General features: G+C 42.7%; 1 protein-coding gene across 9 annotated transcripts in view; it reads left to right on the top strand.

Moving 5' to 3' along the window:
* RNF8 (ring finger protein 8) overlaps window positions 1-10,502 on the top strand; it is a 33,093-nt gene extending 22,591 nt beyond the window's left edge. For 3 of the 9 annotated variants that reach the window (XM_034764832.1, XM_034764825.1, XM_034764833.1), the window contains exons 5-8: window positions 3,493-3,582; window positions 4,962-5,069; window positions 5,895-6,099; window positions 8,260-10,502. In XM_034764832.1, the coding sequence (XP_034620723.1) occupies window positions 3,493-3,582; window positions 4,962-5,069; window positions 5,895-6,099; window positions 8,260-8,411 (555 nt within the window). In that variant the 3' untranslated portion in view covers window positions 8,412-10,502. Of the gene's footprint in view, window positions 1-3,492; window positions 3,583-4,961; window positions 5,070-5,894; window positions 6,107-7,109 lie in introns of all 9 variants that reach the window. The other 6 variants (XR_004645030.1, XR_004645031.1, XM_034764830.1 and 3 more) reach the window with 6 other exon arrangements.
* The last annotated feature ends 1,798 nt before the right edge of the window (window positions 10,503-12,300 follow it).

Here is a 12,300-nt window from a genome sequence, read left to right as displayed (position 1 = left end):
AGACAACTCCCACCTGTTTATGCTCTCTGTATGTGTGTATATATATCTCCTCAATATATGTTCCATTCTATATGCATCCGAAGAAGTGGGCTGTAGTCCACGAAAGCTTATGCTCTAATAAATTTGTTAGTCTCTAAGGTGCCACAAGTACTCCTGTTCTTCTTTTTGCGGATACAGACTAACAGGGCTGCTACTCTGAAATTTACCATAAGTAGTTAGCGCATATTTGATGGGACCATTCAAGGTGAAGTGGCCCATTAACACCCCTTTAGTCATAGGACAAAAAGTGAGATTAATGGGTTACAGATTGTTGTAATAAAGTCCAGTGTCTTTATTAAGACCATGATTTTTAGTATCAAGCACAGTTAGGAATTTAAGCTCCCAGGCTTGTTTTTTGAAAGTGTTGTGGAGGTTTCCTTGGAGGATGAGGACTGATAGGTCAGATATAGACTGATCGCTTTGTTATATGGTGTGTTTTGTCTTTTATCATTTTCCTGTGTGAGTTCTTTCAAGAGCATAGTGATTGTCTGATTTCATCCACCTAGTTGTTGTTGGGGCAGTTAGTGCACTGGATGAGGTACACCACATGTTGTGATAGGCATGTGTAGGACTCAAGGATCTTGAAAGGTGTATTGTCGGGAGGGGGTGAGGGGGGGTGTTGATCATTGTAGTAGCGGAGATATGTCTGTAGGTTTTTCATCTGTTCTGGCAGGGTCTGGTGCCGCTTTGAGTTGGTGCATCCTGATCTCTGGGGAGCTTGCTTCTGATGATGAGCTTGGAGAGACTGGGGGGTTCAGGAAAGAATTCTTTCAGGAGGGGTCCCCATCGAGTCTGGGTTGTAGTTGTTTGATACCCCATATGGGGTTCATTGTGGGGTGATAGGTGACAACTAGAGTGCGGTTGGAGGGGGGTTTATTTCTGTATTAAAGCAGATTTTCTCTGGGTATTTGGGTGGCCAGTTCATGGTCTTAAGAAAGACACTGGATTTATGGTGTATTACAACAATCTGTAACCCACTAACCCCACTTTTGGTTCTATGACTAAAGGGGTGTTATCAGACCACTTCACCTTGAATGGGCCCTTAGAATATGTGCTAACTACTTATACTAAACTATCTGTTCATCTTGTATTTAGCGGTGACACTCGTGGCACTGATACAGCTGTGTCACTTTAGTGCTTTAATGAAGATGCTTTACGCTAGGTCCCCAAATTGTGGGATGTGCCCCCATTCGGGGGGGCATGGCTGGGGCTGGGGAGGGAGCGCCACCCAGCTCCACTCCTGGCCCTGGCTCCGGCCCTAGCTGTCAGGCCCACACTGGGGCTCCAGCTGCTGGCCCTGCACCCAGGGTCCTGGCTGCTGGCCCTGCCCAAGGCTGTGCTCCCATCCCCACCCCCTGCTGTGGCACCAGGCTCCACCATTTTACCCTTGTCTGTGTCTCCTCCTCCCCCCCCCCAGCCGTGGCCCTGCTCCTGGACCTGGGAGGACGTGGGGGGGAGGGGGAGGAGGTAAAAAGTTTGGGGACCACTGCTCTATGCCAACAGGAGAGCTCCTGGAATAGTTAATCCACCTTCCTGAGAGTCAGTAGCCGTGTTGATGGGAGAACTTCTCCTGTGCTGTCTAGATGTGGGGTTAGGTCAGTATTACTACGTCGCTCAGGGGAGTGGTTTTTTCACAATCTTCAGTGACATAGTTATACTGATATAGGTCTGTAGAGTAGACCAGACCTCAGTATCTTTTCAAGACTCTGAAAAAGAGCTCTGTGTAGCTCAAAAACTTGTTTTTCTCACCAACAGAAATTGGTCCAATAAAAGATATTAACTCATCTACATTCTAATTAGTCATTTGTTAAGAAAGATTAGAGGGCATGTACTCCTAGAAATGAAATAACGAATACATTGATTTTGCATAAAATGTTGAACTTATATAAGGGTTTCAGATTTATCAAATACTTCCCTCATTCATCCTGAGTGTGCTCTACATTCAGAATCTCATGTAGCCCAGACTTAGAATTCAGCTTTTTAGCAAGAGGCTGAAGATGAAAGCTTCCTTGCTTCTGACTGACTTGTCCTTTGTAACTAGCATATGTGTTAGAAAGTCACTTCTGTGAGTTTCAGCTTGAAACTAAAACTCTTCCTTTCAGTCAGCTTTTGGGAGCTTATGAAACATGCCATGTCGGTGGTGAAATTAGCCAGGTACAACGGTGATGGTGCCAGTACAATACTTAAATCTGTTATCTCGATATTTAGATGTCAGACTTCAAAGAACATAAATCAGTTTCCATCCTGCTTAATTCTAATTTAACTACACCTCTACCCCGATATAACACGAATTCGGAGAGAACGCGGTAAAGCAGTGCTCGGGGGGGGGGGGGGCTGCGCACTCTGGTGGATCAAAGCCAGTTTGATATAATGCAGTTTCACCTATAACGCTGTAAGATTTTTTGGCTCCCGAGGACAGCGTTATATCGAGGTAGAGGTGTAGTACAAAAAATTCAGACAGTGGGGCTGGAGTCCAGGCAGCTGGACATACTCAGTAGGAATATCCCAGGTTAAGTAGAAAGAGTCCTCTTGGGTTTCAGGTTTATTTATATTTTTTTCTAGCCTGACCAAAATAAAGGAACTTTGTTCATCTGTTTTTTGTGTTTAAATACTAAAGTAAATTAATGTGAATGGGACAGCTCTTGTGTCTCCATTGCTCCTTGTCCTGGGGTCTAAGCAGGCAGCACCATCTGCTCCTTCCTGAAAGGAGTCCAGATTTTTTGTTAGGCTCAGAGCCTAGTCTACACTAGAAGCGCTACTTCGGCACAGCTGCAGTGCGTCTGGTGAAGATGCTGTTTGCCGACGGGAGAGCTCTCCTATCAGCATAATAACGCCACCTTTGCGACAGGTGGTAGCTATATCGGTGGGAAAAGCTCTCCGGCCAGCATAGCGCTATCCATACCAGCTCTTGGGGTGTGGATTATTCACATCCCTGAGCGACATAGGTTATACAGAAGTAAGTGTTAGTGTAGACAAGGCCTGAGTTATGGATAAGAAGCTAACTAGGGCTATCCTGGTTACTCTCAGCCCAAGGAGACACTCCCACTGGGAGCTGGAAAACCCTGGAACCTCTTGGGATTTAACCCCCAAATTCCTATGCCACTACCTGGTGTAGTGAGGCACAACTGGGGTATGATTTATATCTCCCCAGAGATGTATGTATTACATAAGGGTATTACCCTTTTTAACTGTGAGTCTGTTTGCTTAGTGCTTGAGTTTTTTCCTGTTGTGCGTTACTGTGTGGCATACATTTTACTTGCTTATAGAAGACTGATCCTTCTGGTTCCTCATCTAAAGAAGTAATTGGAGTCCTTAAATCCCTAGGAGTTGGGCTCATGTTGCATTGATTCAGTAAAAAAATGGCAAAAATCAATGAGTGAGTAGGATGGTAGGGAGCATGTACGTTTCATTGGGGCAAGTTATGAGACTCTCTCTTGATTTATATTTTCACAGCATCGTGCCCTGATGGATGAGCTGAGCCGTAATAAGAAGGATTTTGAAGAGATAATTCAAGCTAAGAATAAAGAGTTGGAAGAGACTAAGGTACTGAACAGAAATTGATTTTTCTGTTCTGTTCATTAGAGCAGCACAATTTGCTGCCATGGAGGAAACAGGTTGTTCAGTACTTTCCTCAAAGCTTCCTATTGCCTGGAGCAATGGAAATCTTGTATATTGAGGAGGTGACTGGCTTGCTTTCCAGATGGCAGGGACAAGATGTCTTGCTTGGACAGTCCCCTATATGGAGTGGCACTGTGAATAGGCATTAGTGGAGGATGCTCAAACTCAAAGAGAGAGTGCAGAGCAAAGGAACATGGCACAATGTGCAGGAGCAGTGGCCCAATCTTCCCTCCCTCAAAAAAAGCCCTACCAGACTGAGTGAGTTTGAAAGCTAGTGTTTTACTTTCTGTTAAAGTTCATATAATTAAAACTGCAACGATTTCTATCTGGGACTGAAAAGAGCAAAGGAATTGACTGAAACAAGGCATGTCTCCTGCACTAGGGCATGATGGAAAGCAATCGAGAGAGCTCCCTATTGTGCCTACTCTAGGAGGACATGGCATCTCCCATCTTTGGCTGCATTTCCTTTGACTTTCAGTTCTTTCACAACCTTAGGATTGTTTTAAATGTAGCTTCGGTTGTGACTTTCTCCATTTTACTTAGGAAGTAGACCAGATGCCTAGTATACCTTGGTGACTAGCAACCTGTTACATTTCACTCCACGAGAGCAAGGAAGCATCTTAAATTCCCAAGCTTTACTTATTTTGTTGCACTCCTCCATTTGAACCATTTTGGCTGAACAGATACACCGCTACCTCGATATCACACGACCCGATATAACACAAATTCGGATATAACGCGGTAAAGCAGTGCTCCGGGGGGGGCGGGGCTGCGCACTCCGGTGGATCAAAGCAAGTTCAATATAACGTGGTTTCACCTATAACGCGGTAAGATTTTTTGGCTCCCGAGGACAGCATTATATTGAGGCAAAATATATATTGATATATATATATCTATTCCTGCTGCTACAATAGTTCTTCAGACCTTAGATCTTTTATGCCGAGTTCATCCTGCGGTGAATTTTTGCTTCTAGGAAATATCCTTTAAGTAGTTAGGAAAGATCTGGAAGATACTCTGGAAAGACTGACTCAGCTTGCACCTTCTTCACCAAAGTAGGACATCAGTCGTTGAAACTATGTATTGTAACAACTATCTCTGCACTGGCTGGGATTGTTCTCTGTACTGCTGTGGTTGCCGATTTGAAACCCCTTTCTTCTCCTTTCCATATAGAAAGAATGCAGACCTGAGACAAGAAAACCCTGGGATTGTGTGCTGTATCCGTCTCTTTCCTCCACTGCTCCTCCACCCCTTATTTGGTAAACCCTTTGCTCCTCAGCAGATGACCATGTGTGTCTTCCTTACAGGAGGAGAAGGAGAAGGCGAGAGCGCAAAAGGAGGAGGTTTTGAGTCAGATGAATGATGTACTGGAGAATGAGCTGCAGTGCACAATCTGCTCTGAACACTTCATTGAGGTACAGTGACTGACATGGCTTTGTTTGGAAGGGAAAGGATTTAAGAAGCTTTTAAAATTGGCAGCTACTTCAGTACAGAGAACAATCCCATTCTTTTTATTTATATTTGTTCTCTTTAGATCTAGGAAATTATTCACACTGACCAAAATTTTTGTGTTTTGCTCCCCTTGCTGAATATTGTCACTGTCTATTGTCAGTTACACGTACACAATTACATTGAATTAACTGGGGTTGCATAGCTATAAATAAGGGTAGAATTTGACTCCCCTTCAGTAATCCTAGAAGGGACACTCAACTCAGATTAGGCCTGAAATGTCGGCTATTAAAGTATGAATAGAAATGTTTATTTTAGTTTAAACGGGTCATTTAGAAATTCCTTCGTAGCAGTGGAAACCTGAACACAATGGCCTTGTTCTAGTGTCTGAGAATCAGAAAATTAAACTCCATCTAGTTTCACTATGGAGTGGTGCCTCAGGAAATATACTTTAAATTGGAAGCATGGTCTAGTGTTTAAGGCTCGGGACTGGAATTTTGAAGTTCTTGGTTCTCTTCCCGAGTGTGCCACAGATTTGCTGTAATCTTGGGTAAATTACTTCACTTATCATTTTTTCAATCTGAAAAATAGGGATAATCTCTATGTATCTTGGCTTGTGAGGCTTGGTTGTTTCATAAGTACTGTGTGATCCTTGGACAGCAGGTACTAAAGAAGGGCACTGTAATATTTTCTCTAAGAGGAAATGCCCATGTGATGTTTTGCTAGTTTCACAGGAATTTTTTATCCCAATCTCAGTGCTCTGATGGTATTCTTCCTCCTGACCTTTGCAGGCTGTCACTCTGAACTGTGCACACAGCTTCTGCTCCTACTGCATCAATGAATGGATGAAACGTAAAGTGGAGTGTCCCATCTGCAGGCGGGAGATACAATCCAAGACGCGCTCCCTGGTTCTGGACAACTGCATTGACAGGATGGTAGAAAACTTGAACTTGGAGATGAAGGAGCACCGCCTGGCTCTCATCCGAGAGCGCAAAGGTGAGAGGTGGGTGGATGAGGTGTGAGAAATGCAGTCTTTGTCTCCGTGTCCTCAACAGAACTTTCTTTGGCATCTGTATACCACAGGAATGCACTAGAAATGCACAGAGTCCTGGGAATGAACCTTTATTCCTGTATGAGGTTAAAGCTGTGTCAGTATTTCCAATAGATTTTTCAGTGGTTAGGATGGGAAACGGTTTAGAATAGGTTACATAGCCAGATTGTTGCATTGTAAAATATTTTGGGCAGCTTTCTAGAGACTATATCGTATGAACCCTACAAACCAGGGAAGTGGGAAGACTTCACTATTAGAGGCCAAGCAGTATTAGTTTATTTGGAGATATTTTTTAATAAACTATCATTGCTCAGAGTAGGTCTTGAAAAATCTACCAAGTGACTTCTAGACAGTGGATTAAACCTACTGGCTATAGATCAATATGAAAGCTGAGTGGTGGGAGGGCTGTTTGGCAAGTTCCATGGGCAACATGCCAGCGAGAAGCGTGGCACCAGAACACAGTTGCTGGATATTGTTTTCTAATCTGCTTTTTTAGAGGGGTAATTTATAGTTGGCATTGGGTGGGAGACCACTGAAGATAACTGGAGTGCTGCATGTAGTGTTGCTCATTCAGCAGGTTGCTCACTCTTCCCTCTGAGTGAATATTGAATTTAGTGCCTCAGCATGACTGAGGCACAAAACCATGGTCCTGTCCACTTGTCATTAAAACAAGAGTAGTAAGGGTGTGAAGCTGATATCCTGACACAATTCCAATGTGGGTAACACCATTCTACATCCCTGTTCCAAATCTGTTTCTAGAGCACCCATCACTACTATCTAGGTGCTGAAATACAGAATTTATTCTCCACTGCTCTTCCTAAAAACGGTTGTTTCTGTGTGCTGTTAAATCACTACTTGGTTCCCTTTTAGAGGAGGGTGCATGATCCCTTTTATGTATAATGTGTACAGCTCTTTGGGATCCATCCTAACGAAAGGTGCTTTTGAAATATTTCAGATCCTCCTTGGTGAAACAGAATGACATCACTAAACATTGTCAATGCTAACCTGAAAAAAACCACCTTTAGCCAAATCAGTCTGATTCCCTCAGAAAATGCTGCACTGCTCAGAGGCTTTCCAGCACTGCTTCATGGATTGCTTTCATCTCTGCAGAACTGACTCTGCTCAGGTGTAATATCCTAATATGCACATCTGTAGAGTACACCAAAGCAGCATTGAAGTGTCTTGTCGTGGAGTTAATGTGACCAGATGAAATGGTGTCTTTATGGGAATCCACTTCATTCTCACATACAGGAAATCAGTGGTTCTCAAACATTTTATCCTCTCAGGATTTTATCCACCTTCATGTGAGCCCGATACACTGTTTAACTATTAATAGAATACTAAGGCAAAGAAAGCTTTATAATAGCCTTTATTTTGACACATTTCAGTGAGATGGATGAGCTTGTTTCTATGCAGTGGTGGAAAGATTGGCTGAAACTGGACTGAGCTCCAGTTATACGTGGATTCCAGAAGGGAACTGGCTGGGAGACAGGCTCAACAGGGAATGGTTAGTTATATTCCAATAGCACCTAAGAACTCCAGTCAAAGATTAGGGCCTCTGCAAACAAGTAACAGCAGACAGTCCCTGCCCCAGCAGGCTCTTAGTTTCCAGAGGCTTGAATGGAGCCCTTGTTGTCTTCCAAAGTCTTTTGCTCCTTGATGCCCCTCTTTGACTTTGTTCATTTTCACCCTCCCTACTGATAAGGCTCTGAGGTAGCCAGCTGCTGCAATCTCCTCTGGCGACTCCACATTGATTGGTACCAACAAGGGAGCATTTGGTTGGGTGCCAACAGGGAGAGCATTAACAAGAGGTGAAGAGAATGTCTCCTTGCCCTCAGTGCTATTCCTGCAGCCCTGTTGGAACTGGAATAAGCATACAAGAAATCAAAGAAAATCCCATTCATGTTGTTTTTTCAAGATTATAAATACAAAAGACAAGCCCCACGCAGATGGTCTCCAGACCTACAGCTTGAAAAACTTGCTGTAAAGCGTACAGTGTGGCAGTAAGAGGAGGTACTAAAGTTTCAAAGAGAATTCTAGCAATTAGCACTGACTGTAATCTAGCCACCAGCTAACTACAGTATCTGTGTATGTTTTGAATGCAGAGAAACAGGATGTCTTAGTGAACCCAGCCACGGACAGTGAGAGCAGTATCATTTCTTCTATCTATTCCATCTTGTCGATGAGCAGTTATGACAGTGATGACTTTGAGGAGGACTCTGACTACGATAATATCTATGATATCTATGGTATCTGAAAACCCATATCGCAGATTGGATTGCCTGTGAGCCATGCAGAATCAACCTAAGTGTGCTTGGATCTACTGCCATTGGAGGTGAATGGATTGGATGTTTGGAAAAATAGGTGTTGAACAGCCTGGAATTCGAGCTGCAGACGAAGAGTGCTTATCAGAGCACTGTTTTTGTTTTTAAATGAATGTATAATTTCTTGCCCTCTAAAGCATCCATACTGGAATTGTGGGGGTAACTAATGCTTGTCATGCTAAGTACATTTACATACAAACTTTGATTTCCATGATCACTTGTGACCTGATCAGTAGAATAACGTCCTGGTTTCCCTGCATGCGCCGCTGCTTGTCTGCTGGGTTGAATTATACCTATTCAAATGTTTGTCCATTTCCTTTATTTCAGCTAGTGGAGAGAATGGATAGCTATTTGAGCAGGCCTGCCATTCCACCCAGCAGATAGCAGAGGTACACCTAACACACCAGTACAGTGCCAGTTTAAGATGGGTTTTCCTTGTGCGATTTTACATGACAGCTTGACTCATGCTTGTCTTTATGTCATTAACACTTGGCTGACAGTACCTGTACCGCCCTTCAATCCCAGTGTGCTCAGTTCATTGTAGGTTGGGGTGCTGGGTCTCTGGCTGCTCTACTGATGTCACTTATTTTCTGTTAGGTAGAGATGGAGAAGATAGAATTACCCAAGTGTCAGCCCGAACCAGTGCTGTACTCGTTGCTCACAAAGCATCTTAGTCGTTCTCTTTCCAGGCCTTTTCCTGCTTAAAGGAGATGGGAAATGAGCACATCTAAGAACAATAACTTAAAAAACCTAGTCAGTCCCTGCCAGAAGCAGAGAGAACGTTTATCTCTTCAAAAGTGCTATTGCTATTTGAGTTAATGGAATGTCCTGTTGGCCTGGTGGGGAGGTAGCATCAGGGGCAAAACACAAGGCAAGAAGGGGGAAAGTACTGTATCTACATATTTTTACTGTTTACAAAATGTTGCTGTTCAGCTGGGACATAACACTAGCCTTGCAGCAAAGAAAATCCTCACTGAGGAGTCGGTGAACAAATCTTGCCTCGTTTTTGCAAGCGCCTGACTGTGAAGCTCTGTTTTCATTGGCCTATATACTTGAGTTAGTTTTGTTAGCTGAAAGGTATTGTTTGATTGTGTGAGAGAGAAAAACACAATCATCTGTAGTAGTATTTCTCTATCCATGTGTATGTATTCACCCGTTTCTGTGTTTCTCCTGCTTCTAAGGAGAGAAATGTGAACCATTTCCGCTGTTCTGCCTGCCACACCCAGGGACACAAATTTCATTCTACTAATTACTTTTGACTTTAATGATAAAAATGGGTCCTGATCTCATTTTTATAGATCTGGTTGCTTAACGTTAAAAACATTTTCCCTTCTGATAGTCATAGCAGCCTCAGCATTTTACTGTTTTTATGAAGTTATTCCAAAAGACTCGTGCATTCAGGGATTTGTATGACAAATCACACAGACCGTTCTGCCCTGCATTTGTTGGGGCAGATAAACCAACAATTTAATATAGGTGGAACACACAGCACCCTGACCCTGGGGATGTAGTATTTCTTAATTTAAACTATCCTGTGCTAAAGAAAGGACTCATTTCAAGAATGTGTGAAGAGTGATGCCATTCTATGAGGCGAGTGTGTCCTCCTGACATGATTTATGTGATTAGGACTGTAACAGGGACAAAATGTCTGGTCTAGAAACCAAGGTGCAGGTAACTGTCACCCTCCTTAAACTTCAATATAAAGTTTCTCTCCTGCTGTGGAGGAGCCAACACTACCTTGAGGTTTCTTGCTCTCCTGTGCTCTTGACATTCAATTCCTACATGTATATTCTCTTTAGAAGTGCTAGTCACTTGGGGTGGGGAGTGTCAATAGAGGATTGAGAATGGTTGACACTAACCCAGGTCTCTCTGTGGAAGAGATCCGTTTCCATCTAGCATGGGATAAGCTCTTTGGAGCTCAAGGATTACAGATTTCTTCTATCAGATGTATTTTGCCATGTTGCTGTATTATTTTTTCTGCCTGTTTTATTTTTACTAAATATATTTATTTTGCTTCTTTGCTATTTCTGTCATTGTCTAATTATACCTGTTCCAAAACGTAAGTCAAAGAAATTAATTTCTCAGTGTGTCTGCGGGTGGTTTCTTTTCTTCCCTAAAGCCAGATAAAACCGCAATGCAAAGAGGACTAGGATGAATGAAATCTGCTCACCTTACAATACTGTCAGTAGGTGCATTGTGTGTAGATGAGATGATGTGATAGACCAGGTCCAGGGAGATATTGCTCCCCTGCATGTACATTTTATCAACAAAATAGCCCTTCACAACTGTAAATTTCCCCCCTTTAAAATTAAATGTGCTCTTTGCAAGGAGCAGAACAGCAGAAACACACTGAGGACAGACTATCCAAGGAACAACCGTGTGAAAAATGAGTTCTGCTAAGTGGGATTACCTTAACAGGCACCACATGGTGACAGCAATATTTCAAATGGAGCAATAGTGGGCAGTTTCACATATTTTGGGTTCTAAGGCACAAATAGAGTTCTTAGTCCAATAAGATAAGATTTACCTTATGGTGGTGACAGAATACATGGCTCTGGTAAGTGAATGTCTACTGGAAAACAAGAGTAAGGATAAAACCTGGCATCTTGCATTTAACCCTTTCCCAGATTTAAGGTCCTTGGTAGGACTTACATCAGGAACAAGGTCAATGACTAAGAACATAAGAAGGGCCATACTGGGTCAGACCAATGGTCCATCTAACCCTGTAACCTGTCTTCCGATAGTAGCTGGTTCCAGAGGCTTCAGAGGGAATGAGTGGAACATGGCAATTTGGAGTGATCAGTCCTCTGTCATCCAGTCTCAGGTTCTGGCAGTCAGAGGTTTAGGGACACCCAGAGCACGGGTTGCATCCCTGACCATCTTGGCAAATATCCAGTGTTGGACCTATCCTCCATGAACTTATCTAGTTCTTTTTTTTTTAACATAGTTATACTTTTGGCCGTCACAACATCCCCTGACAACGAGTGCCACAGGTTGTCTGTGCATTGTGTGAAGAAGTACTTCCTTATGTTTGTTTTAAACCTGCTGCCTATTAATTTCATTAGGTGACCCCTGGTTCTCGTGTTAGGTGAAGGGGTAAATAACACTTCTCTGTTCACTTTCTCCACACCACTCATGATTTTATAAACCTCTATCATATCTCCCCTTATTCGTCTCTTTTCCAAGATGAAAAGTCCTAATCTTTTTAATCTCTCCTCCTATGGAAGCTGTTCCATAGCCTTAATCATTTTTGTTGCTTTTCTCTGTACCTTTTCTATTTCTAATATGCTTATTGAGATGGGGCCACAAGAACTGCATGCAGTACTCAAGCAGTGGGCATATCATGGATTTATATAGTGGCATATTTTCTGTCTTATTTTATCTATCACTTTCCTAATGGTTCCTAAACTTTTTTTAGCTTTTTTGACAGCCCCTGCACATTGAATGGATGATTTCAGAGAACTATCCAAACTGACTCCAAGATCTTTCTTAAATGGTAACAGCTAATTTAGACCCCATCATTATGTATGTACAGTTGGTATTGTTTTCCAATGTGCATTTGTCAACATTGAATTTCATTTGCTATTTTCTTACCCAGTTTTGTGAGATCCCTTTGTAACTCTTAACAGTCAGTTTTGGACTTCGCTAGCTTGAGTAATGTTGTATCGCTGACAAACTTTGCCACCCTTTTCCTAGGTCATTTATGAATATGTTGAACAGCACTGGTCCCATTACAGATCTCTGGGGACCCTGCTATTTACCCCTCTCCACTGTCAAAACTGACCATTTATTCCTACCATTGTTTCCTGTTTTTTAACCAGT

This window comes from Trachemys scripta, chromosome 3 (genome assembly GCF_013100865.1).
Source record: "Trachemys scripta elegans isolate TJP31775 chromosome 3, CAS_Tse_1.0, whole genome shotgun sequence".
NCBI classification, from domain to species: Eukaryota; Metazoa; Chordata; order Testudines; family Emydidae; genus Trachemys; species Trachemys scripta.
This window is presented reverse-complemented; position numbering and strand designations above follow the sequence as displayed.